Raw genomic sequence first — 26,639 nt, forward strand, 5'->3', positions numbered from 1 at the left:
GGATGACATCATCTGTATCCTGCCCTGTGCAAGATGTGCAATATTTTTGTAGTATGTGACAGAATCTCTTCCCAAAGACACTGTCAGCTGTCTTTAAAAATACTTACTGGCATATCTCAGCAGAAAAACACAAGTGGAAGTTGATTTAAGTGTTGCCAACTCTGGCTCAGGGTTTATTTTATATTCAAGTTACATAGCCAAGTTCTGTCAAGACACCAAATCCAGTACAGGTTCCAGCTCCAGGCACTTGAGTGTTTTATTTAGATCAGCAGAGCCTGGCCCAGCTGCAGGAACTGGACAGGGCTTTCAGTCCTTGCAGCACCAGCCCAGCACTGCACTTCCCAGCCAGCCCTTTCCCCAGGGCCTCCAGTGTTCTCCCACAGCCCAGAGCTGCTCTGAGCAGTGGGGATTTCCACAACCGCCTCTTCTCTGTGCTCCAAGATCCCACTTTGGCCTTAGGGCTTAAGAAAAGTGCCAAAGGCATCTGGCCAAGGAATGCTCAGGTCCATAGGCTATTTGCTATGGAAGACAGTGGTCCCAAGTCATGGTGTTATCCCATTAATCCCACTGCAAACTGGTTCCAAAAGCCTTTTGAAAGAGCAGCATCTCTGGCTGGTGGAGATAAGGTTATGTGACCTGAGAGCCTGGGGAACAGGGAGCCACCCTTGGCTTTGGGAGTGAGGCTCAGTCTTCCCAGCCTCTACATCAGCAACAAGGGAGAGGGGAGGTGAAGACTTCCTGCCAAGGGAACCTCTTCCCACCCAGGAGCACCTCTTCCTACCCAGCAGCCTGAGCTGCCACATGGACAGCTCCCACAGCCAAACCCCAGAGCCCTCTCCCTGCTCTCTGCTCTGCACAGATACATCTTGGGCAGTGTACGCACGAGGTAAAAATGCCAGGTCAGGGAACAGGCTACAGGAAATGCCATCACTGCTGGAACTGACCCCATGGATCTGAGTGGGAGATATCCCCTGTCCAGGTACAGCAGAGCTCCTGGCTGTGCTGGCTGGGGCCCAAGTGAGCTGGGACCAATGTCTCCCACCGCTGGGGTGCAGTCGGGCTGGAAAAGGCTCCTGTTTCTACAGGAAGGTAGTACCACAGCTGGTCTGGGTGGCAAAGCATTTGGGGAAGATGCCAGTCTTGCCATTGCAGCGTCCTTCCAGCCAGTCCTCATTCACTGGAAAACATAAAGTAGCAGAAATGAGCCCTGGCCCATATGAGTGGCGTTAGTGAGAGTTTTCATGGCTGGAATTAAGGTCTGGACAAAACCCAGTGCAAGCCTGTATCTCCTGAGAGTATGAACCTGAGACAGCACTGAAGAGGCCACATTTTCCCCAGTGCCTCCCCACAGCAGACTCCAAAAGCCTGGCCCAGCAGCAGGACTGGAGAGCTACCTTCAGCGAGGATATCCAGCACATCTCCCTTGCTGAACTCCAGGTCCCCTGGTCCCTGTGCCAGGTAAGAATGCTGAGCCAGCATCTGGTAGAGAACAGGCCTGCCCGAGTGGGAGTCCGAGTCCTGCAGGAAAAAGCCAGCGTGGAGGTTGTAAAGCAAAGCAGACACTGGAGCCCAGCCCAGCAGAGACGTTGTCCCAGCCCACGTACCTGGCAGCAGAGTGTCAGCCTGCCGTCCGTCAGCTGCTGCCACACCTTGTCCAAGTCGTCCTGTCCTGACACTGTCCCCAGCTCTGTGCCATCCGGGAGCCTGTAGCTGCAAGGGTTCATTAATGCTGAGCAAATCATCTCCTTAAAGCCAAACCTGGAGGCAAGCCCAGCCCTCTGCCACCCTCAGTCTTCACAGTCCCCTTTGCAGACCAGCTCTGAGCTTGTCCCCTTACACAGTGACATGGTGCCACCCCACATGCTCAGTGGGCAGAAATGACACTGTGGGAAGTGACACCTCCTCACACACAAACTTGAAGGAAAGATCCTCAACTCTGCTGATGCCACTGTGTGTCCCAAGGGGTGTCACAATCAGGGAGACCTCACCCCAGGATCTTCTGCATGAGTCCCAGATTGCTCTGCATTGATCCCTGTTACTGCAAAGGCTGAGGCGAGTGGGACAAAATCCAACTGTAGCAGCTGCATCTACACAGTTTTTCCTTCTGTTCTCCCTTTTTCTTGGCCAGGGTACAGTTTCCTAGGAAAGACCCTTTAGGCATTCCATAGAATCACAGACTCATAGAATGGTTTAGCTTGGAAGGGCCTTAAAGATAATTTAGTTTCAAGCCCCCTGCCATGGGCAGCAAATCTTTCACTACATCAGGTTGCTCCAAGCCCCATCCAATCTGGCCTTGAACAGTTCCTGGGATGAGGAATCCACAATCTCTGTGGGCAACCCGCGCCAGGGCCCCACCACTCTTATACTGAAGGATTTCTTCCTAATATCCCATCCAACCCTGCTCTCTGTCAGTTCGAAGCCGGTCCCCCTTGTCCCGCCACTCCATGCCTTTGTCATAAGCCCCTGTGCAGCCCTTGACGCACTGGCAGGATTGCAGGAGGCACAGCTCTGCATCCCCGCGGGGATCGCGCTGTTGTCCAAGGCCAGGGTGAGGTCCGCCCTCCAGCCAGACTGTGCGCTCGCTTCTTTGCTGGCTCCGGGGTTTTGGGCCCAGATAAACGCTCCTAGGAGCCCAGGGGGATGCCTGTGTCCCGAGGGGAATCCCCGTGTCCCTACCTGAGCGTGCCCCGCAGCGCCTGCTGAGCCAGGCGGTCCCGCAGCAGCGCCCGCAGCGCGGGCAGAGCCGGGGCCGCGCCCGCCCGCAGCACCAGCGAGCTCTCGCAGAGCAGCCGCAGCACCGCCGGCCGGGGCTCCCCGCACCCCGGGGACACCTGTGGGGACACGGGGCAGTCAGAGCACCCTCGGCTGGAGGGACCCACAGGATCACCCAGCCCAGCCCCTGTCCCTGCCCAGACCCCACCAATCCCACCCTGGGCATCCCTGGCAGCGCTGGCCAAAGGCTCCTGGAGCTCTGGCAGCCTCGGGGCCGTGCCCATTCCCTGGGGAGCCTGGGCAGTGCCAGCACCCTCTGGGGGAAGAACCCAGACTGACTATGAAGTTCAGGGACTAAGAAGAACCACGATGTACTCTAACAATGACAAATATCTGCTCTCATACCAAGAGAGGTGACACAGACAAAATCCCTCATCTCTGCTACTATGAACATCATCAAAATGCAAACCTGAATTTCAAAGGGGGAACTCTGGATGCAAAGACTGAGATCAAATGTTCCTCCCATGACCAAGGAATTCTGGTTTTGATTCTGATTTTACACGTGCCTCCTAAACCCAAAATTGTATGAGCAGGGCCCCAATTCCTGCAGCCAGCTGGAGAGGAGCAGCTACATTCCTCAGTTGTGTTGCCTTCTGGCTGAACAACACCGGAAAAAGTTACCCCAGAAGCCCTAAAAAGAGGGGTGGCAGAGCTGACCTGCAGCTAGGGGACAGAGGCAGTGTCCCCAGAGGGCCATGGCAGTCATTCCAGGGCCATCACATGCAGGGGATGGCAGTGGCATGAAGTGCCTCAGAGGACAGTAACCAACAGGGCAAATTTGAATGAACTGTGCTATCCAGACTGATAGGGACAGAAAATGGGACACGGGAAGAGAAGTGAAGGGACAGCAGGGTGTTCAAAGACAACTGCCTCTTGCAAAGCGGGCTGTAAAGCATGGCACAAGAATCTGATGCATTTGGTGCTCCTGTTGCCTTGGAGGGTGGCAACAGGTCAGCCTTGGGCTGTCTCACAAAGTGCAGTGGTCACAAACGGAGAGGAAAGACCATGTGAGAGCCTCTCTTTAGAATGGAAAAGTGGTCAGAGGAAAGAGGTTTTTTCCCAGTGATTTGGGAGCTGCTTAGGAATTTTGGGCAAGAATCTTGCACTTTTCCCAGCCCTGGTCTCCTGAGGCTGTGCCAGCTTCAGCCTGTGGAGCACCTCACCTTGGAGTCCATGTGGGCACTGGCATCACTGGCAGAGGGATTTTCTTCCCCAGGAGGATCTGCAGAACAGCAAAGGGCAGGGGAACAGCCCCGCAGTCAGCAGAGACTGCAGTGGGGCCACCACCACCTCCTCATGCCCCCTAAACAACGGGGTTTGGGCACAGCTTCACCCACGGAGGTCCCTGCCCAGGGATTACCTGGCTTCTGCTTCATGTGGAGACAGCTGGGAGGCACCTGGGCAGGCGGAAGGGGAATCCCAGTGCTGATCTTCTGCAACAGAACAGCATCAGAAAGGAGAGGGCAGAAAGCACGGGAGCCTGGACAGCCAGCCACAGATTTGTGGGTGTAACCCCAGGGAGAGCTGCTCATTGAAAAGCTGGATGAGGTGAAGCACTCAGGCTCTTGTGGGCAGGGGTTTGGGGACACTTCCCTGTGCTGAGGGCCCTCCCCACTTGGGCTGGTTCACAGTGACACATCCTTGGTGTAAACACCCATGCGTGTACCAGGAATTCATTTGGACTGGGAAAAATGACAATTAAAAAAATCATCCCAACATCAAAACAACCATGTGCTTGAAAACTCTCTCATAGGAAACAGGGCTGAGCTGCACCCTTCCACACTGGGTTCAGATGGAAAATGATTGGGATAATATGTGGCTATGCCTGTGGTGAAGATGGGAGATGTTCTCCTGAGTCAAAGAGATTTTTCCTACTCCTAACGTTCCCATTCAAGAGTACTTAGTCTTCAGTCAATAGTCTCAGTGTTTCATACTCTACGTTTCTCTTACAGAGTTGTCCTATCCTGTGATAATCTTACAGATAAATGTCCCAAATGTGCCTTGGTCCCTCCCTCCCTCTGGTTGCAAGATTGCCAGCTCACCCATTTATCCATCCTTGAGGCAGGCTCCAGGAGAGAGCTTGGGATCTGCAGCTTCTGCAGAGGAGCACAGAGCAGAGCAGGGTGAGAGAGGAGCCCAGTGACCCCAGCCCAACCCAGCACTGCCTGTCACCCTACGGCCACACAAATGCGCCTGAGGAGCCAGGGTCACCCCCAGCCACCCAAGGGCCCAGTGCTCACAAACTGCTGGGCCAAACCCAACAGTCCTTGTGCAGCTTGTCCTGCTGGGAGCAGAGCTCTGCCGGAGTGGCTGCAGTGGAACTGGCCTAACACCCACCAACCCCCTGCTCCCAAGACAGATGCTCAGGCAGGGAGCATCAAGGATGCCCAGGGATACCAGTCCAGCAGCATTCTGTGTCTTCTGACAAACGCTGCCCACAAAAGGGGCCGTGTCCCTTTCCCTGCCCACAGGCCGTGTCCCTGCCCTGCCCACGGGCCGTGTCCTTTCCCTGCCCACGGGGTGTGTCCCTCACCTGCCCACGGGGCCGTGTCCCTTTCCCTGCCCACGGGGCCATGTCCCTTTCCCTGCCCACGGGGCCGTGTCCCTTTCCCTGCCGACAGGCCATGTCCCTTTCCCTGCCCACGGGGCCGTGTCCTTGCCCTGCCCACAGGGCCGTGTCCCTTTCCCTGCCCACAGGCCATGTCCCTTTCCCTGCCCACGGGGCCGTGTCCCTTTCCCTGCCGACAGGCCATGTCCCTTTCCCTGCCCACGGGGCCGTGTCCTTGCCCTGCCCACGGGGCCGTGTCCCTTTCCCTGCCCACAGGCCATGTCCCTTTCCCTGCCCACAGGGCCGTGTCCCTTTCCCTGCCCACGGGGCCGTGTCCCTTTCCCTGCCCACGGGGCTGTGTCCTTTCCCTGGGGCCATGTCCCTTTCCCTGCCCACGAGGCCGTGTCCCTCACCTGCCCACGGGGCCATGTCCCTGCCCTGCCCACGGGCTGTGTCCTTTCCCTGGGGCCGTGTCCCTTTCCCTGACCACGGGGCTGTGTCCTTTCCCTGGGGCCGTGTCCCTGCCCTGCCCACGGGCTGTGTCCTTTCCCTGGGGCCGTGTCCCTTTCCCTGCCCACGGGGCTGTGTCCTTTCCCTGCCCACGAGGCCATGTCCCTGCCCTGCCCACGGGCAGTGTCCCTTTCCCTGCCCACGGGGCCATGTCCCTGCCCTGCCCACGGGGCTGTGTCCTTTCCCTGGGGCCATGTCCCTTTCCCTGCCCACGGGCTGTGTCCCTTTCCCTGCCCACAGGCCATGTCCCCTTCCCTGCCCACGGGGCCGTGTCCCTTTCCCTGCCCAGGGGCCGTGTCCCTCACCTGCCCGTCGTGGATGGCCGTGGCCCAGCCGTCGGTGGCCCTGCTCAGCACAAACACCAGGCTCCCGGCCGCCACCTCCGGCGCCGGCGGCTCCTCGGGGCGGTAGCGGGACAACAGCCGGTGGTAGCCGGACTCGGTGTCCCTGCGGGCAGAGCAGAGCCCGTGCCATGACAAGGGACACTCTCCTTCGTGGGTGCCGATGGCTCTGAGCCACCACCCTAGCTCTAAATGGCACGGGCTGTAAGGTGTGGCTGTTGGTGTTATAAATGCATATTATAAAATTGGCTTTTCGCAGGATGTGTGCTACATGATTAATAACTTTGTGTTCAGGATGTAAGTTTTTATTTCTGCTGTTAGTAAAGAAAATTAGGCATAGTGGTAGTAGTGATATAGTATGCTTAAAGTGTCTGTTTGTCCGGGATAACCTCCAGTGAAGATGTAAAGAAAACTCTGCTATTGATACACCAGCTATCAGCATCTCCCATCTGAAGAAAGCACGGACCAAGGCCTGAACTGGAGGTGATAATGAGGACACAGACAAGAAACACCCAGCTCTAAAAAGGTAGACCCAAGGAGGGGCCATGCAAAACAGTCCCTGGAATATGGAAACTAGTTTATGCAAAAATATGAATATTCAACAGATTGATACAATAGAAAGGGCATTTTAAAAAAGCCTCTGAAATAGTAGGGTGTGGACTTTGCTGAATGCCAAGTCACCCGGCCAGCTGTACTTTGCTTTTTTCTATCTCCTAATTGTCTTATTTTCTATTAAACCTATTTCTTAAAATTTATATAGAAAGTGAACCTTGTTTTTCACATTGGGAAATCGTGATTTCCATTGCCACTCTTTGGTCCAACTGGGAACAAAAGAGGCTTGGAAAACACCGATTTGCCAAATGAAGCTGAATTTTCATTGTACTGATAAACACTGTCAAGATCAAAACAATTATTCAACACAGCCCTGGAGAACTGCTGGTGCAGTATCACCAAAACTAATTACTTTCTTGGGGTTTGAACATGATTTTGGCTCAGGATATTTGGGCTTGCGAGTCTTTGGAATTGTTCTGGGAATTAAGATGGGAAAGCTGAGCATCCTCTGCCACAGACCTGGGCAGGTGCCACAGCCTCTGTCTGCTTCCATTCCCCAGGTACGCCACGATCCTGCCTGACTCCCAAGACTATTGAATCAAGTCCTGCAAACTGCCCAGAGGTTCCTGCAGAGCTGCCGGGGACCTGCAGTGTCCTTTGCAGCCACAGAAACCTTTGTGTGTTTGTCATTCACTCCACCCCTGGTGAGAAGGGGGTGTGGATCCCTCGGACTCTTCACACAAAGGCACCGGAGAACAAAAGACTTTCTGAACAGTAGTGAGAGAAGGGTAAGACCAAGGTGGGACTGAACACTCACCGCAGAGCATCGGCACTGGGTTCATAAAAGCCCTGTTTCTGTGGGAGAAACAACAGGATCTCTTTGTAACAGTGCCTCCTACGGCAGCAGTGCCACCTTACCTCCTGACTGTGCTATTTCGTCCTTACTCTTGACCCCATTTGTCATCCTGCGCCACCCAGAAGAAATCTGCTGCTCCACACCTTATCAGGATGTACCTTCTCTTCCTTCCCCTCCCTCTTTATCTCATCAGGAAGTAACACAATCTCTTCCTCCTCCCCTGGTTCCAAGAACTTCTAGCACAGTGCGAGGCAGCTGTGTTCACACTGACACATTTACTGAAGTGATGAGCAGAGACAGGCTGAGCACAGCAAAGCGCTGCTGTTTTGACATGGTAAAGAGCCAAAAATGCATCTTTAAAAGGCTGGAGATTCCCATCACTAAGTCCCTTACAGCCAGTGCTGAACCTGGCTCTGAATATCCCCGTGGATCCAGGCTGGTATTACACTGGTTTTACCAAGAGTCCACTCTCCCCCTGCTGGTTTGATCTGAGCCCCTTTCTGGAGCTCCACGACAGCTCCATTCCTCCTTTCACAGCCCTGTCCTGCTCACCTGAGGCCTGAGAGGCTCGAAGCCAATGTACTGATCGTTGGGAATGATGGATGAGATCACCTGTTGGAGAATAAAGCAATGAGTGAATCCGGGCTGGACAAAGAGGCCCCCAAACTTCATCCAAGATTATCTGCTCAGACTCATTTCCTTCTGGCATCTCAAGGTCGGGGGATGCCAGTGCAAAATGTGGAGCTGTGCACACAGTGGGAGAGGCAGAGCTGCATTCCCAAGACAGATTCAACCATTTGTGCCCCATTTTTTTACTCATTCCAAGGTTTCTTTAAAAGTATGTGAATTTATTTGTTTCTCTTTCCTTTATTTGTGTTGGAGCTCTCTGTTCTGACTGCACTGGTCACAGAAGGGCTCAGAGACATCCTCTGCTGCCTTGTATTAAGAGATGTGACAAAGCATTTGTCCCCTGAGTGCCAACCTGTCCCCCTGGGAATGCAGGACTGAGCAGCAGCGTGCTGGGACAACGTGCCCCTCTTAAAACCACCACTGTCAGCAAAAAGGCAGCCATGCCTTCCCAGAGTACCTGCTCAGCCCTTTCACACTTTAAAGTGACCAAGACTGGGAAGGTATTTTGGTGGCAAAGTGCAGTTTTTGGTTGAAGGGGTGGCAATTCTAACAAATTTTGGCATCTGTGTCCCAACTGCCTGGACTGGCTGCGAGCTCTGCCCATCCTGCTCTGGGTCCCTGCACAGCACTGCTCTCTGGAGATGGCAGAGGCAAGATTTTTTTTTTCTACTGCTGTTAATCATGAAAATGGCGTGCCTGTTACCTTGGGTTTACCCAGGAAATCTTTTGAATCCAGTTGCTCAACTTCCTTCTTTCGTGGTCGGAAAAGTTCCCCCAGGGGAATCAGCATGGGCTCTAAAAACAGGTGGTCCTGGGGCAGGGAAAGCAGGTAAAGGAAAAGCCATCAATTCACACTGAATGAAACATCAGAGCACTGAAAAGGAAATATGGCTTAGGTGTGCAAGAGCAGCTCCAGGAAAACATTGGGGGCAGAAATTTCAGCTGTGAACTCCACCAAGGCCACTGGGGCTCCACAAAAGCAGGAGCAAACTGAGAGCTCAGCAGCCCCTCCCCGGTGTGGAGGAAAGGACTGACATTGCTGGCACGGGGTGGGTGGGAAGGGGGACGGTGCAGGAAGGTTCAGCCATCAAATCTTCCAAACAGCTTTTCAGTTCGACTTGAAATGTTTTCTGTTCAGCCACAGAGTAGTGTGCTAATAGCAAATATAATACACTGGAAAACCACAAATGTGATGCCATAAGAGATGATCACATTAAAAACAAAGCATGAATCTCTTATAAAGTATGAAGGTAGCAAACTACCTTCAGGAAGAGTAAATGAGAGGTCTGCAAATGTTTCCAGATTGTAAAGGAGTCTAACAGGAAATTTTTACTTAGAAACAGCCCTAGAAACAGTTTCACACCCTACTTAAGCTCTAAAAGTGATTGACATTAATATCTGAGCTGCCATCAATTGTTTCTGAGGCCAAAGGGACGCAAAAAAAGCCAGCCAGTGCCATGAAAAGGGAAACTCTCCAGACCTGCACTTGTAGGGGTTCTGCACTTGAAGCACTGCACAAGGCAACTGGTTTTGCAGGACAAGTACAAATAGAACTGAAATCCTGAACATGAGGGACCAGGAAGCCACATTCCCAGCCTCAGAGGTCATCCCAAAATTCTCCACTATGGTGTTTCTGGGCAGTGAAGAACCTGAGGGTGATGGAGTTTGACAGATGTGCAAATGGCTCAGACTGTGCTAGCAGGTGGCCAAGCAGGTGGGTGGACGGCAGGAACATGCAGGTGTCAGAACACTCAGACAACTTTTAGCTCACATCCCTGAGCTGAAGCCTGATGCACACACCCAGGAACCCACAGAGGTGGCCTCACCTGCACCCGCTCAAGGGCCAGCTCCAGGATTGCTGTTCTTCTTTCAGGTCTCCACACAACAGCCTTCTCTAGGGTGACTCTGGCCTCCTGCCACTGCTGCAGGTGGCACTGCACTGCTGCAGTGCTGTACAGCACCTGGAGTGGGCACAGAGAAGGGACTCAGAGGACCAAGGGACACCCAACATATCCTCCTGAACTCAGCCAGGAAACAGGGACAGGCACAAAAACACCAAAAAATTCAGCAACAGGAGAGGCACTCTGAGCAGAACAGCTGGGACAATTTCACAATTAGAAAGGAAAAATAAAAGCTTGGGTGTGCTGGAGCTGCTGGTCAAAGTGAGAGAAACATGGGGACAGCAGGTGAAGACTCTGGTACCACACTGTTTAAATCTGATCCTTCCTGCATCCAAAAGGCCAAGGAGCTTTTCTTTGGTTTCTTTCTGCATGCAACTAGGTAATGATTTTTGTAATCCCGACTCCCTGTCACTGCAAAATAACTGAAACTATTTTGTGTTGTAGTGGGCTGTGAATGTGCAAACTGTCAGCTGTAGCTTGTCACCCTTCAGCAGCATGTAAGTCTGTTCCTGGGGAAGTGCAGGCTGTGGGAGTGCTGCAGACAGGGTGTTAGGGAGCTGTGGTCTGTATTGAGAGTGGGAGAGCTCTCCCTGTCCCTGGCCAGCGCTCGGTGTGTGGGGAAGCTGCTGGGCCACAGGCAGAGCACTGTCAGACAGCTCCTTATCTCCTGTGATAACGTTATCAGCTGGGAATTGAGGTGTGTACCAGGCTGCACGCCCTGCTCGGGACAAGTCTGGAGCTGATAGGAAGCTTTTCCTTTAGTCCTTAATCAGTAGAAGACTGTTTAGGAGTGTGGGGATTGGCAACCATGAACACGTGCAGGGAAGTGCAGGGATGGGCCCTCTTGGGAGACAAGGCAGTAGTTCTCACTCAGCAGGATCACAGCCTTGCAAGAGGCAAGTATTTCTGGGTTTTCAAACCAAGCATGTATCTCTCACAAGAAGATCAGCTGCAGCATGTGAGAGGCTGTGCATGGGGAAAGCTGACAGCACAGTTCTGCTGGAGGATGATGTTTGTGTACTTTGAAAAATGAGCTCCAAGTAAGAATGAGACACAACTGAATCAGGATGCTGATGCCAAGTCTGGAGGGCCAGCACGGTGCCAGCACATGCCCTGGTGGTGACTGGAGTGAGGGGTCATGTGTTCACACCAGGAAAGGCCCCATCCTCCTCGGGACACTCCTGAGCCCTGCCCCTTTCCCAGGGAACTGCTCACTTCCCAGAGAAGGCAGAGCTGTGGCAGTGAAGCTGTTAAAGCCAGGGAGCTTTGGGTAATACCACGGATGCCAAGGATAGCTTCCTCCTGACAGGTATAAGGTGCATGAAAATTGCCTGAGATGCTTGACTGGAATTACACAACGACTCCTCACTCTCACGGAAGTAAGGAGTTAAATCTCTTTCCTGTATCTGCTTTTCAAACCATGTACGTGGACTTGGAGCAAACAAAACGAACCCTTCCAATGAAGGACAGTTTCTAGGAATCTTTTACATATGACCAAATATGACAACAATTTACAATCAGTTCAACCTCTGAGCTTCCTTGACCAGGATTGGCAGGTTGGCTCTGTGTGACAGTAGGAGGTGCACTATGAAGCATTTACAAACACAGCCTGAGCACAGGGTGTAAGTTCAGGCACAGAGGGAATATTAAATTCAGTTGCTGCAGTCAGAGAGAGGCTTTCATGCACCTGAATTTCCTGGAGTCTGCATCATGCAGCAGCTCTGTACTCATCTGTCAATGTTTCAACCTCTTTCAGCTCTCAGAGCTGAGGAGCTCACTAAATTTAGATGTGTATTTACATGCATGCAAGTGTAAACATTACACGGAATCCCAGACTAGTTTGGGTTGGGAAGGACCTTAAAGTTCCCAGTTCTACCCATCCCTGCCACAAGCAGGGACACCTTCTATAGACCAGGTTGCTCCAAGCCCCATCCAACCTGGCCTTGGACACTTCTAGGGAAGGGGCAGCCATCACTTTGTTCTCATATAGAGAAGATAAAAACATCTCAATACACAAATTCCTGTGCCCTTGCTCAGAACAATTTTACTTTTCAAACCGCATCATTTGCTACACTTCCCAGAGATTATGTTGATTTACAACTTCTATGATTTTGTTACTTTTAAAAAAGTGCAAGCAGAATATTTCTACTGTGCTAATGTACTTTCTTGGGTCACTCATGCCTGCTTCTGACACCCCCAGCAGTGGGGAAGGATTGCTGAACCAGGCTGACTCTTACCTCCCAGGCATAGAGGATGTGCCTCAGCCCCAGCTGCTTGTAATCTATGAAGGGATTTTGTCTTAGGTGACTGAAGGCCATGTGATAGTCAGAGAGAGCTTCTTCATACCTGCAACACAGAGGTGACACAAGAGACTGAGCCTAAAAAAGCTGGAGACTGTTTAAAAAGCTTAAAAATCACCCTAGCAAATAACATGTATTCTGCTCTGCAGCCTGTGCGAGGAGAGCTGCATCAGAGCTGTGTCATCTTTGTAAAGAACAAAAACTACCCACTGCTGGGAGCTGCCTGCCTGTCCCAGCACATGCCTCGAGAGGATTGAGGGCTGGGAACCCAGCTAATGGGAACCAGGTAGGGTACAAACAGGGCCAGAGTGTCAGAACTGAGAAACTCAAAATTTAGAACCTCAACATTAAGAAATTGAGAGAACGTTTGAGGATAAGGAAGGAATTAGTCTGAATTTACACCAGCTATGCAACCAAATTCCATGTGGGTGCCCACCAAGGCTGCAGGTGGTGCAAGGAAGGCCCAGGAAGGGCTGTGCAGTGGGCACCCAACCAAGAGGAGGTGCCCAGGTGGGTTGGTGGGAGCAGCTTCTGATGAAGGAAGGAGCCCTGGGGTGCTGGAGGCCATCAGGTCCTTGGGCAGGAGGCAGCTCTGCTGTCCCTGCAGTGGGTGTGCTTGGGGCACATTTGCTTCTGCTGGTGGTGGAGCAGCTCCAGAGAGCCCTGCCTGGGGTTCCACCAGCCCCAGATACAGCCCCTCCACTAGAGAAGCCAGAACTGCTCACTTTAACTCCCTCCCAGAAATAAAGACAGGCATTTTGTGGAGATTATGGTCTGGAAACTGTGTGAAAGAAAATAACTAAGCTGGAAGGTAAGACAAGATCTGTAAAATACTTCACCCAGCTCCCTGAAGAGAATGTCACTGCAATTTAACTGTGGAAACAATGAGTAATCAATCCCATGACACTTCTGGAGCAATCTCAGTATTTTATCAGTGAGACTGAGATCAGGCCCCCAAAGTCTGCTGGCAGAGAGTGTACAGGTTGCATTTTTAGGAAGCCGAGTCTCATGTGAAGAGACACATCAAACAGCACAATTATATTTTTTTAATTTCCAAAGGAAATCTGAATGGCAACGTAACATTGTGGCAGCCTTGCATCCAGAAGTTCCTGTGTGTAGGGGACAGCAATGTCATGTGTCAACCACCTCTGGGGACCCCCAGCTCTTATCAGAGATAAGACTTGCTGACCTGTGACAGTGTTTCCAAGACTAAAGCAGACCTTGTGAACCCTGTAAGGTTGCTGGAACAAATGAATTTTGGAATCAAAGAATCATTTAGGTTTAGGAATAAAGCAGGACTGAAAAAGGAAAGAACAAAGATTGCACTGGCTGTGCACCTCACTCACATTTCCAGCTGCAGGTGGACAAACCCTCTCTGGAAGTAGCCCACAGCCAGGGAATTGTCCTTCTCAATGGTTTTATCGAATGCCTGAGGGGAAGAACACAGGCACATCCCAGGGATCAGCTGGGATCTGTCCTGTCTGGGCTCACACCCCCAGCCAACCACGTCCCAGCTGCCCTCAGAGGCAATCCCTGGGCTCCTGTCCACTCTGAGGGGCTGGACACAGCTCCCAGTCATCTTCCAGGTCTTGGCTCTGTGTGAGCTGAGCTTCAGCTCCTTTTACCCCTCCTTGCTACATTTCACTGGACATAAATGAGCTGCATTGGCCATCCGGCTACTTAAAATGGGAAAACTGAAGCAGAGTTGGCAGGACAGTGGGAGCAGCAGGACTGGCCAGGCTGGGGAAGGATGAGGTGATGAAAGGGTGAGAGGGAGGAAGCTGCAGGTCTTTCTACAATGGCCTCTAAGTCAGTAACTCTGCTTCAGTGCCCCAGCTAAATACAGGCAGTGCTTGCAAAGCTGGCAGCAGCTCAGCGTGCTGGGAGAAACAAGAGTCCTCCTGAGGCAGCAGCAGGGGTGTGCTCCTTCCCTTCCCACTGCAGACACCCTGTGGGGATAACAACTGCTGAAAGCCCAGCTGTCCCTGACCCAGCCTGAACAGGAACAGCACTGCAGGTGAAAATGGGTCTCTGTGACCCTGCACACACCGTGCTGGAACGTCTGCCTCACTGGGCCATAAATGAAATAACAACAAACGTTGATCCACACGGAAGTAGAACTGAGCCTCTTCCCAGTCACTACTCCTTGACTGGGGCTCAAAAGTCTCTCCTGAGCTCTCTCCCTTATCTCCACGGCACCAGTGCCATGTGCTCACTGTGTCCCAAACAGCCACTGCTCTGCTCAGGGCTCCCCGGTGCTGCCCCAGCCCCTCCAGCACAGTCTCAGCTCTTCCTTACACTGCTTGAAGAAAGGTTTAACTGCATGTCCTCACTGGAGATGGAGGGATGGATGGATGGATGGAGGGATGGACGGATGGATGGGTGGGTGGGTGGTGGATGAATGTGCAGACATGCCAGGTGCTGTCACACAAAGGCTTTTCCTCAGGGCACGTCCTCTCCCTTCCCAAGGGCAGTGGTTTTGCAGCACAGCAGCTTTGTCCTGGCAGTCTCCATTGCCAAACAACATATTTGTACTTTCAAAATACACCCATCTCATGTCTAAACCCATGCCTTCGGAACAGCTATTGGACAATCTTTTTCCTGGTTCTATTTAAAGTTACAATAGATTTTAAATTTATTGTGCATGTCTAGTGGGTTGATGTCTTCACTTGGAACCAGGCAGGCTGAGCTTTAGAAATGCGGTTTTCACATAATAATGAGCTAAGTTCACCTAAAAGACATGATTTTAACTGATTTAACTTAAAGTACATTGCCAGATGCAGTTTCTAGTATCTAATTTAAGTACTCTCTGTCTCTATTATCTTGTTTCAAAATGATTCTGTCCACTGATCTGGATTTTTACAGCATTTAGAGAACCATGGAATTACTGAATCTTTAAGGTTGGAAAAGCTGTTAAAAATCCAGCTGTTAACCCAGCATCACGGAGTTCACCACTGAACGGCCACATCCCCTTTTTAACTTCAATCTTTTTCACTTTTCTACGATTCACCCCGCTAAACCTTTTCCTCAAACCATTCACCCTTCAACATCCCCACTCGCATTCCCGCCGGACACGAAACGCTGGATTTCCGATCTAGCTCCAGCATCATTCCCTCTGAGCCGGAGCCGGGGCAGCCGAGCCGCCCACGCCGGGATCCCCCGGTGCTCCCCGCTGCTCCCCGGCCCGCTCACCCTCAGAGCCGCCTCGGGCCGCCCGGCCAGCAGCTGCACGCAGCCCATGTTGAAGCAGATCCTGGCCGGAGGCTCCGCGATGCTGCCGAAGGTGTCCAGGGCAGCGTCCCAGTGCCCGCGGTCCGCCTCCCGCACGGCTTCGTGCCAGCGCCGCACCAGCTCCCGGTACGCCATGGCCGGGCCCCGGGACACCGGGCACCGGGACACCGGGACACCGGGACACCGGGCACCGGGAAACCGGGACACCGGGACACCGGGAACAGCCGCTCCGGGAACAGCCGCACCTGCGCCGCACCTGCCGGGGCGGGGAAGCGCGGCCACCTCTGCCCGCTCCGCTCCTCCCCTGGGCGGCGGGAGGAGACACTGAGCCCGTCATGGGACACAGGAAAGGGGGACATGGAGCCCGGAATGGGACACGGACCAGGAAGGGGGGATATAGGCCCCAGAATGGGACACGGACCCCAAAATGGGACATGGACCAGGAAAGGGGGACATGGAGCACGGAATGGGACACGGACCCCAAAATGGGACACAGACCAGGAAAGGCGGACATAGGGCCCGGAATGGGACACGGAGCCGGCGGGACAGACCGCTGAGGAGCGGCAGCCACACCTGAGCGGGCACTGGGGAGATGCTGCTCGCTGAGGGCACCAGAGGGCACCTGACCAGCCGCCAGAAGTGAGCCCATAGCCGGCGATACCGCAGCCAAAATACTGTCAGGGGAGCTTCTTTAATAAAATATTTAATGTAAATTTAATATAGAGTAGGTAGTCTCCCGGCCGTGTAGGTGCGAGTTAACTACAGTAAGTACGGTAGGCACCGCTGGCGCCGTACTCTGGTAAACACGGTAACGCCTCGCCCCGCCCCCCGGGCTCTCCCTTTGCCGCGGGCGACATCGCCCCCTGGCGGCGCTGCGCTTCGGTGTCCCGGAACAGGAGCCCGACGGCGGCGCGGCGCCGTGCGCCAGAGGTTCCGGGGCCGCTGGGGCGCGCGGCGCGGAGCGGCGGGAAGGCGGTGCCAGGTCAGTCCCTGTCCTCGGGCGGGCCCCAGGGACCGGCGCCGGGCCCGGCCCCTGCAGCCTCGGACACCGAGAGCAGCGGCCAGCGGCACGGCGGGGCCGCCCCGGGCGTGGGCATGGCGGCACGGAGCCGCTCCGGGCCGGGCCGGGCCGAGGGGCTGGGCCAGGAGCCCGGGCGTGCGGGGAGCGGGGCGGGGAGAGCCGCGTCACAACTTGCCGTGATTGCTCCCTCAGCTCCGCGGGGCGGGCTCACCGCGCTCAATCGGCCTTCAGCCGCTTCAGTGCAGAAACCAAAGAAATCAGCACCCGCACAGCGGGGGAACTGGTGGGTTTCGGCTTGAAACAGACTGCTTGGGCTCCCTGCCACTGATTTGAAATGTTACAGAGAACGGGAAAGAAGAGTCTGTGAATTGGGAGTACCGCGAGGATTGTCCGCACACGGGAAGAGAAAATAGAGTTTAGAAAAGAAAGTTTGTTAACGTGATGTCAGCAGCAGGAGTGTAATAAAACGAGCGGGTAACATTTTCTGTATAATTAGGTGCTGCCGATGCAATGAATGGAGAGATTAAAAGTTAAACCACGTGTGGTTGGAAAGGAGATTTCCTCCACTGGTGTTCGTTCTCGGGACGGGATTTCAGCGTATGTCTGAGTCAACTGATGAATGCTTAGAGCCACGTACTTGTATTTTCCGAGAAAATGGACTTCAGTGCAGCCTGACGAGTTAATTAAACAAGGTGGTGTTGCCATGCACAGTTTAAGGACAAAGCCGTGGATGGGTGGGAGCCAGCTGCTTCCACACCTTGGCTCAGGTGCTGGCTGAGCCCAAAGCTGGGGTGTAACCTTTGCTGTTCGGGGTCCCTGCTGGCACAGAGGGGACCTGGCAGGGACAAGGTGCTGCTGCTGTGGCCTGGCCTGCCTGGCTCGGTGGTTCCATGTGCCAGGAGGATCTTAATGCCACAACAGCTCCCCAGCACAGCCGCTGGTGCAGGGGGACTGGCAGGACGCAGGTGCATCAGTGGCACAATCTGAACTGCACTGGTGGGGGAGGAGTTGAATGCTCGTGTGGTTTTCAGTTTTTCTAAAGAAAATCAAGATGTAGCAGCCGCATGTGTGCATGTGGTTAGAACGGGCTACCAGGGCATCTCTGGTTCCAGGAGCTCTCCAGTGAGATAGAAAAATACTGGGGAGTTCAGGGCAGGCCACAAAAATGCTCTGGTTCTGGAAAACAAGGCCTGAATAAGTTGAGTTTATTCAGGCCCATTTAAGAGAAGACAGTTGAGTAGTGACTCAGGCACTCTGGCAATCCATGCCTGTGGGAAGTTATCCCACAGCTGGGTCCTGTCAGCCTTTCCAAAGCACACAGCAGGATCTGGTAACTGAGGCAGAGCTACACAAATTCTGTTAAATGTGACCCAATTTCCCAGCAGTGGAGGGTAATTACAGGAGGAGTTTGGGAAGAGGGGAAGGCCTTTCAGAGTTGGGGTCTCCTCAGCTGAAGGATCTTAACGCTGAAGGTGTGTTCAGAGCAGACTCCTGGGCAGTCTCAGGTGCCAGACCACTTTGTGCAAGCAATAGAAACAATCAGATTTGAACATTTGGGGCAAAACCAGCAAAGTGCATCTTCTGGAATGTAAATGCTCCATCAGAAAGGAGTTCCTAAGGCAGCAGTGCTGCCTGTAGAAATGCTGCCACTCACCTGGACAGAGCTGTGCTGGTGGTTGCGGTTCAGCAGTGCAGAACACTGGTGTCTCTGTTGGGGCAGTGCTGTTCATACAGAGTCCCTCAGGTCAGTGCTGTTCACACAGAGCACGGGCACACACACAACTGAACACTTCAGATTGCTCCTTTCCACTCCTAATGGCAACTGGCACAGCTGGGACAAGTGCAACTTGTGGGATTCTCCGGAGGCAGTGTGGAGAGAGGCAGCAGAGAGTGCTGCCTGTGCTGGGAGTTCTGAGCCCTGAGGTGCTGCAAAGGGATCCTCATGCAGAGCTGGATGCCAGCTCACAGAGGCTCAGCTATTCTCAGACAACCAAAGCAGCTGCTCCTGAGAATAAATAATTTACTCAAACATGCATTAAATAACTTTCTGATGTGTGCAGTGATGTAACCTGGGAGGAGAGAGAACGACATAGGGCACCTCTGGGCTAATGACAGAGACATTTTATTGGAATTAAGAGTGTTCTTCTGAACCAAGTTTTAGTTATTTAATTCAAAAGCTAATTACTGAGTCTCTGTAACCTGTCTTTAAATAAAAATATATTTTTTGTAGCGCTCTGAGGGCTCTTGGTGCTCTGGCAGCCTCCTCAAGCAGCTCCCTTGGTAACCAGGGGCACCGGAGGAGGGCTGGTCACAGAGGAACTGAGGAACAGGACATGTGCCAAGGGTTGAACATTCTGCAGATTCACATGTTCATCTCTCACCTGTATGAATGTGTAATAAATTGATACAGTGTTGGAGGAACTATGGCAGATGTCAGTGATAAACATGTGAAAAAAATCTTGCAGAAAAAGGAAAGGGCATGTGTATGTGTGGGATATTGGAAGTCTGGAAAGCTGTTTTCCCAGAGGATGGGAGTCTTTGGCTCTTTCAGAGCAGAGCAGGTTTTTTTTTTTACCTGTGCATGAGGGTGTCATTGTCCAGGGCTGTTTGTGAGCAGTGATGGGCACTGGGCCATTCTAAGCATGGAGGGGAACTTTCCTGGGGGTGCTGTGCTTGTTGAAGTGGATAACCCGTGTGGATCAAGGTGCTGGTTCCCTGCGTGGTCCATCGCATTGGTAAGGTGTTCTTAGTCTTTGGTGACCTAAATGGAACAATAGAATCCCCTGAGCTGGGGTGACCCACCAGGATCACCCAGCCCCTGCCCCTGCCCAGAGCCCCACCAATCCCACCCTGGGCATCCCTGGCAGCGCTGGCCAAAGGCTCCTGGAGCTCTGGCAGCCTCGGGGCCGTGCCCATTCCCTGGGGAGCCTGGGCAGTGCCAGCACCCTCTGGGGGAAGAGCCTTTCCCTGAAATCCACCCTGAGCCTGCCCTGGACCAGCTCCTGTCCCAGGGAGCAGAGATTGGTGCTGCCCCTCCACTGCTCCCTGGGGAGGAGCTGCAGATTGCTCTGAGGTCTCCCCTCATTGCACCTCGTGATCTTAACATTACAATAAAGATGCTTAGCAAGAAGTAAAGAAGTTAGCAAGTATGTGAGATGGGTTCAGGGAAGAATGTGATGCCTAGCCATGTCTGTCTCCCAGCCTGCATTAGCCAGGTGCCTGCTGGGGGCCGTGGGGCCGAGGGGTTGACTGGCCAGGTGTACAAGTGCTCACAGGCCTCTTTGCTTCCTCACAGCTCCTGGTGGCAGCGGGGTCCCCAGACATCCCTCAGCAGCTGAGACCTTCACCGTCCTCTGTCAGGGTGAGTTTGTCACTTGGGCTGAGTTTGCCACTTGGGTTGAGTTTTCCAGGTCTGTTCAGAGGCTTCTGACACACATCTGGCAGGATGGGGGGAGTGGAGCTTCAGGAACTTCTGCCCCTTTGCATTCTGTCTTGTGGGAGCTTGGGAAAGGATCATTTGACCCTCCTGCTCCTAGCTGGGGTGTTAAGGGACACCTAAATGGGATGCCTTGGTGCAGGACAGGGGAGAGGGAGGAGACAGGAGTTACTGTGAACCTTCTGAGCCTACACTGATCAGCTCTGCTCTCCTGGCACAGCTGTAGGTACAGCTTCAAGGGCAAGGAACATTCTGACAGTGTGATGCTGAGATTATTAAATTATCAAATTATTATTATGAATTTCTTTTCTGAGGATCAGCTTGGGGTTTGTGTCTCAATAAGAACAACTTTGGTTGGCTGGATGGTTTGTTAGTTTATGTAGGTGGGTGAGAGGGAACTGGGCAATAAACCCTGTGACTGCTGTATGAACTTGTAGCCAGTCCTGCTCCACCACTGCAGTTTGTATGACCACTCCTGGGTGCAGACCAAATAGTCAGTATTTTATGGTACACCATGTATTAAGGAATATATTCAAGGAGATTCCCTTTTGTGTTGTGAACTTCATTGATGGCATTCACTTATTTTGTTAAGTTTGATTTAACTACATCATGTATTGAAAAGTTACCCAGAAATTCCTTACAGTTTTTGTAAAACTCAGTTTATCTTAAAAGGTCGTACTGGCTAACTTTCATCTGACTCAGCATTCTTTCTTCTCTTGGAATGGGAGAACTGTAAATTTTCCCATCTCTTTCTATAGTTCTGCTGCCTACCAACGAGGGTTTGCACACTGCAGGGCAGTATAAAATATCTGTGCAAGAGCAGTCACCAGTTAGTGTCCGTCATCTGCTTTACCCTTTTCAAGTGGAAACAAAGCTCATTTTGGGTTTTCCTGGTGTCCCTGTGTGTGTGAAATGCAGCTGCAGCCTCGTTAGAGGGCACTCTGGAACCACCCAGGGAGTTGAGCAGCCACATTCCCCACCAGCTTTCCAGAGAAATGCTGCTGTAAACGTCCTTTGCCCACAGAGCAGAAAGTGGGAATTACCGTGGGTGTTGGTGATCCAAGGCAAGACTGCCTGTGCTCTGGGCTGATTTCATGCTTGTGCTCTATATGGAATATAGCAACAGTTAGAGAATTCACTGCAGTTTTCCAAATGTGAATTAATGAACTTGCTTTTCTTGGGGCCTTTACCCCATAAACTGCACTGATCCTAAATATATATCCATTTTGGATTTTTGTTTTGGTTGCTACTGTATTTAAAAAAGTAAATCTGTGATAGAAATATAAGGTGCTTCCGAAACTCTTGGGTTTTAGTACCAGCCCTTCCACCAGTTTTATCTGTGCCGTTGACAAATACTTTGTTGTGTCTCCTTTCACTTTCCTTGTGTCAAAAACAGGATAATGATTTTTACCTTGGGAGAATGAATCAATGCATATAAATGTGCTTTGAAATATGAAGTGGTTTAGCATTTTTAGAAAATATAATTAAACTATTGAACAAAGCAGGAGTCAGAGAAGTCAAATTTAAGACATGATTATTGTTAAACTGCTTTAGTGGCATTTCTGTTCTGGCAAGATTATAGAGCCAGATCATTTGCATTACTTTTGATTTCCTGATGTTTTTAGTTTGTTGTCCAAGGAACAACATTCTTTATATGCAGGAATGAGATTGTCTGTAAACACAAACATAATCTCACCTTTGTCCAAACATATCTTGTTTTGCCTTTAGAAAACCAAACCAAACCGGTGGGACCCAGGTCTGAGCAATTAGCACTGACTCATCCCCAGCCTGGGGAGGCTTGGCAGAGCCCAGCCTGTGTTGCCTTGGCTGGAGCCATCCCTGCAGGGCACAAACCTCAGCTTTAAGGTATGGCTTCACTCAGCCTCTGAATTCCTGGTGCTGTGGGAGTGCTGCAGGTGGTGGCTGGGTTCTGTCACCTCCTGGGCCTCTCCAGGATGGGAGTGGGGCTGATGTGACAGGTCACAGGGCAGGGACAGCTGTGGACAGAGCCAGCTGTCCCTCTGACTGACCAGCTCTTTCCAGATTGCCGTGAGTGTCCTGCCAGGGAGCTGCACTCCAAGGGGCAGCTTTATTGTCATAGGGTAAGGACACTGACCACAGCAGTGTTTGTCAAAGCAGGTTCTGTGCTTCAGCCAGGAGACAGCACTTTCTTTGGAGTCCTAAATCACTGCGCAGAGCTTCTATGAACTCTGTTGGCCACGAGATTTCATTCTCCACAATCACAGCAGAATAATAAGAAAAAGTCCTGGTCTGGCCCTCTTTTTCCTCTCCTAGTTTTTAATCTCCTTTTGCACTTTCCTTTTCTATCCCCCCCCCCCAGAACTTTCCATCCCATTGGTAGCTTTTATGGAAAAGAGGGGTTGCCTGGATAGAATAAAAGTGGAGCCATTTCTGCTCAGGGGTTCTCCAGCATCCCTCTGTGGAGAGCACAGGAGCAGGCAGCAGGAGCCACGTGGGTGGCTGCAGGTGTGTGGGAAGCAGCACTTGGGGAGATGCTGCAGCCTGTGAGGCAGCTGATGGCACAGGGTGAAAGCCCCTGCAGGCAGCTCTGGGCTGGGCTGGACAAGCTGGCAGAGCAGCCCTGGAACAAAAGCAGGCACTCTGCACCTTCCAGCTCCCACTGCTCTCCTGGAGAGGGACACAGCAGCCCAGAGCTGATCGGGGCTGATGTGTGGCCCCTGGATTCTTTCACGGAGTTGGGAATACAGCAGCAGTCCATGGGCTGGGATGGGTTCCCAGTGACTGCATCAGCTGGAATTTGTAAGGAACCTTTTATTTGTCTGGCTGGCAGATGGATTTTAAGGTGGAATGGAATACACAGGGACTCGTCTCCGTGAGACAGAGAGAAAAAACAGTTGCTGAGCTTAAATAAGCATCCCACAGATAAGCATCCCACAGATGCTTATCTCGTCTGTAGGACTGAAGATTGTGGTTTTTAATGGGTTTGAAGAGTGTTTCTTGTACTCTTGTGATTTCTGTAAGTGACTTTATGACTGACACTGTGAATGGCAGAGGCTTCAGCCAAAATCTTCACCTCTTTAGTGTTATCCTCCATCCCATATCCAGATCCCTCTTGTGTTTTACCATAGTTTGGGTGTTCTAAAAACTCGTGCTAATCCAGGAGCCAGGGACACTACAGAACATATTTAAGAGGAGCTCTATCCTGCTTGTAGGAAACACTTTCTTCCAGTTTTGAATAATACCTCCTGGAAATTTTCTCACAGAACAGTTCTGTGGAACTGAAAGTTCCGTTTCATGGTGAGGATGTTTTGGATTTTGTCATTGTTTGAAGACCAGCTGTGTTCTGTGGTGACATGTTTTCCTGAGCTGGCCAATGCTGTCCCCACAGCACAGTGTGTTAAGGATTCAGTAGATGCTTTAGCTCTGAAATCAACTCCATGTACTAATTAGATTTTTATTAACAAACATTGTTGAAGTTCTTAGTGTTAGAGTTCAGTGTTTTACTCAAGTTCTGCTCAGCCCTGTTTTTTTCCCAGCTGCAGAGGGGGCTCTGGAGGCCCAGTGCTGGTTGTGGGCAGTGTTTAGGGCTGGTGGTGTCTCTGGGGTTTCTGGAGCCCCTCCCTGCTGGTAACCTACCCTAGAGGGACACTGTGATAGGGCTCAGACACTCTGTGCTGGGCTCAGAAGCCACTGTGGGACAATTTGTGTGTGACAGGGGAAGGCAGCAATAGTGCAGAGTGTCTCCTGCTTAAAAAAGAGTGAAAAAGCTCCTGCTAATAGAGGTTAAGGGAACAAATACAACTGTAAAAACACACAAGAGGAGCATAATGGGGAAAGCTTAAATTTTGGGCAGTTTTCTGCCTAATGTAATGATGATGTAATGGAGCAAGAACCACTTTTTCCTTTTTTTTTTCCCTCTTGTTTCTGTAGGAGCCCAGTGGTGCTGTCTGGCTGACTTGTCCGAGGTTTAAGCACCAAAAAGTAACCATTTTTAAGTAAAGCAGATTCAGAACTTTGGGTATATGCTTAAAACTGAACAGAAAGCAAACAAACAAACAAGAACAAAAACCAAGAAAGTCCTTTGTGGACAATGTCCAGAGCAATTTTAAAATAGTCTTGTTCAATGCCTAAATAAATGGTTGTTTCAGCCAAAGAGAAATCTTTCCTCATGATTTATTACACTAATCTGGATATAAGGCCTCTGAGCAGGATTGTCAGTTTATTAGAACAGCTTTCCTTCTCCTTTCAGATTTAATCCATATGTTGTTGTATCAACAGAGCCTTTGTCTCTGCTCAGTTATGAGTTATCCTTTTTTAATAATAATAATAAAAAGTGGAAACACATGTTTTTTAACAGCCATATTACAAAGAAACCTAGAATGACATAGGGAGAGGTGATCATCAAATGGTGACAATAATTTGTAACTTCAAAGTGGTGGTGCTTCTAAAAGGGTGAAAAATGTCTCTTTGCCCTCTGCCTGGGGCAGTGACTGTGGCAAGCCTGGCAGGGACAGGAGGAGGCAGCATTATCTTTGGCCAGGATTTCTGAGGTTTTTTCCCCAGCTTGTGCAGTGATGCTAAACATGCTCTTTTTAGTTAACTCTAATTTCCTTCCTTTTTTCTACAGGGGAACTTATCTAGAGGTGTATGTAATTCACATTTCCTTCCTTCCTGCCTTCCTCCCCTGCAGAGAAGTTCTTTCTTGGACCCCTCCTGTTTTCTGAATGGAGAGGAATTACTCTCAGGAAACTCATGGGTTTGGTATTATTCCTATACTTGGTGTGAGAAAACATTTATTTTGAGTATAAATGCTTGCTTGATACCTGCATGAGGGTTCAGAAGTGCATGTGAGAGCTGCTCACATGATGATAACCTTTGCTTGGCCCTGTCACCCCTCAGAGTCCTGCAGCATCAGGAGTTAGTGCTGAATCCCCTCAGCACCTCCTGAACTGGCAGCTTGGGACCTGAATGTGGCCAAAGGCAGAGCAGTTCTAGTATTGATGGTTTTGGTGCCAGCCTGGTTTCTTCCAGCTAATGCAGGTAGTCATCACAGTCCCCTTTAATTCTCTTGCAGATGTCAGCACAGCAGCTCCTGCCTCAAGTGTCAATAGAATCATTTGCAGTGGTGTGATTTTAAATGAAGCTGCTTATAGCATGTCTTAAAATAGAAGGAATTGGTCTGGCACTTTAAAAATGTGGCATGAGCCTATTCTACTCTTCAACATATAGAAGAGAGTAAAAAAGTTCCTCCCTTAAGTCTTAAACAATGAAGGGGAAAAGAAGATTATGGCTTTGCTGCCAGAAGCAGATACAGGGTTACCCTGACAGGGGTATTGGAGCTATGGGAGAGATAAAATCCTTTGGTCCATCTTGAATCACAGAATTTCAGACTGGTTTGGGTTGGAAGAGACCTTAAAGTTCATCCAGTCCCACCCCCTGCCATGGCAGGGACACCTCCCACTGTCCCAGGTCACTCCCAGCCCCAATGTCCAGCCTGGCCTTGGGCACTGCCAGAGATCCAGGGGCAGCCACAGCTGCTCTGGGCACCCTGTGCCAGAGCCTCCCCACCCTCCTAGGGAACAATTTCTTCCTAATATCTAATTTAATCCCACCCTCTGGCAGTGTGAAGCCATTCCCTGTATCCTGCCTATATAGAAAATCCATCTCCCTCTTTTTACAAGCCCTCTTTAGGCCCTGGAAGGTGCTCTAAGGTCTCCAAGGAGAATTCTTCTCTCCAGGTGAACACTCCCAGCCTGGCTCCAGAGGAGAGGAACTGCAGCCCTTGGAGCATCTCTCTGGCCTTCTCTGGACTGGCTCCAGCAGCTCCACGTCTTTTCAGAGCTGAGGCCTCCAAAGCTGGGCACTGCACTGCAGATGAGTTCTCATGAGGGCAGAGCAGAGGAGGAGAAAAGAAGACAGAATGCCCAACAGCTTGTGCAGACCTTGAGGACTGGCAGCACCTTTTGGTGGGAGTCAGACTGGCCTGGCTTTGTCAGTGGTCAGGAAAGGAGTGCAGGCAGAGCCAGGCCAGGCAGTGCTGGCAGAGCCAGGCCAGGCAGTATTGGCAGAGGCAGCTCAGGCAGTGCTGGCAGAGCCAGGCCAGGCAGTTTTGGCAGAGCCAGGCCAGGCAGTATTGGCAGAGGCAGCTCAGGCAGTGCTGGCAGAGCTGTGCCAAAGCAGCAGGCTGTTCCTGTATGAGGCAGCTGAGAGACAGTCGACCCCCTGGCTGTGAACTGTTCTAGTGTTCCTTGCACAAGAAGGAAAACCCCTCCTTTGAGCCTGGCTGTGGAATGCAGACTGGGGGTTGGATTTGTTTTCATGCACACTGCCCTTATGTCACTGCTGCCTTTTTCTCACAGGCTGAGCGTACTTCTCCAATGTAAGATAAAATAAGACACAGATCTTGGGAGGACTGGACTTTCCAAGCTCTCCAAGAGTCTTCTGGCCTCAAGTGTGCATTCTAGCATCTGAAATTCTTCATCCCTTGGTCATACTGGGTGCTCAGATTAGGTTTGTCTCCTCTGAAGTGTATCCCTGTTCCTGATAGCTGCTGGCCCTA

General features: G+C 51.5%; 2 protein-coding genes across 2 annotated transcripts in view; one reads left to right on the forward strand and one right to left on the reverse strand.

Moving 5' to 3' along the window:
* Positions 1 to 144: 144 nt before the first annotated feature.
* Positions 145 to 15,792, reverse strand: NOXA1 (NADPH oxidase activator 1). The gene is made up of 15 exons (XM_066332571.1): positions 15,603 to 15,792; positions 13,757 to 13,839; positions 12,348 to 12,456; positions 10,036 to 10,170; positions 8,913 to 9,020; positions 8,132 to 8,191; positions 7,541 to 7,578; positions 6,136 to 6,277; positions 4,815 to 4,868; positions 4,133 to 4,205; positions 3,936 to 3,994; positions 2,677 to 2,831; positions 1,605 to 1,710; positions 1,395 to 1,518; positions 145 to 1,177 (listed from the first exon to the last, which is right to left on the reverse strand). Exons 1-15 carry the CDS (start codon positions 15,774 to 15,776, stop codon positions 1,080 to 1,082), a joined length of 1,518 nt encoding a protein of 505 aa, XP_066188668.1. The 5' UTR covers positions 15,777 to 15,792; the 3' UTR covers positions 145 to 1,079.
* Positions 15,793 to 16,520: 728 nt separating this feature from the next.
* The window catches only part of EXD3 (exonuclease 3'-5' domain containing 3), a 246,180-nt gene continuing 236,061 nt past the window's right edge, over positions 16,521 to 26,639 (forward strand). The window contains exons 1-2 of the mRNA XM_066332574.1: positions 16,521 to 16,623; positions 19,958 to 20,023. The gene's annotated coding sequence lies outside the window, so the exon portion shown is untranslated. The remainder of the gene's footprint in view (positions 16,624 to 19,957; positions 20,024 to 26,639) is intronic.

Source organism: Sylvia atricapilla, chromosome 19 (assembly GCF_009819655.1).
Source record: "Sylvia atricapilla isolate bSylAtr1 chromosome 19, bSylAtr1.pri, whole genome shotgun sequence".
NCBI lineage: Eukaryota > Metazoa > Chordata > Aves > Passeriformes > Sylviidae > Sylvia > Sylvia atricapilla.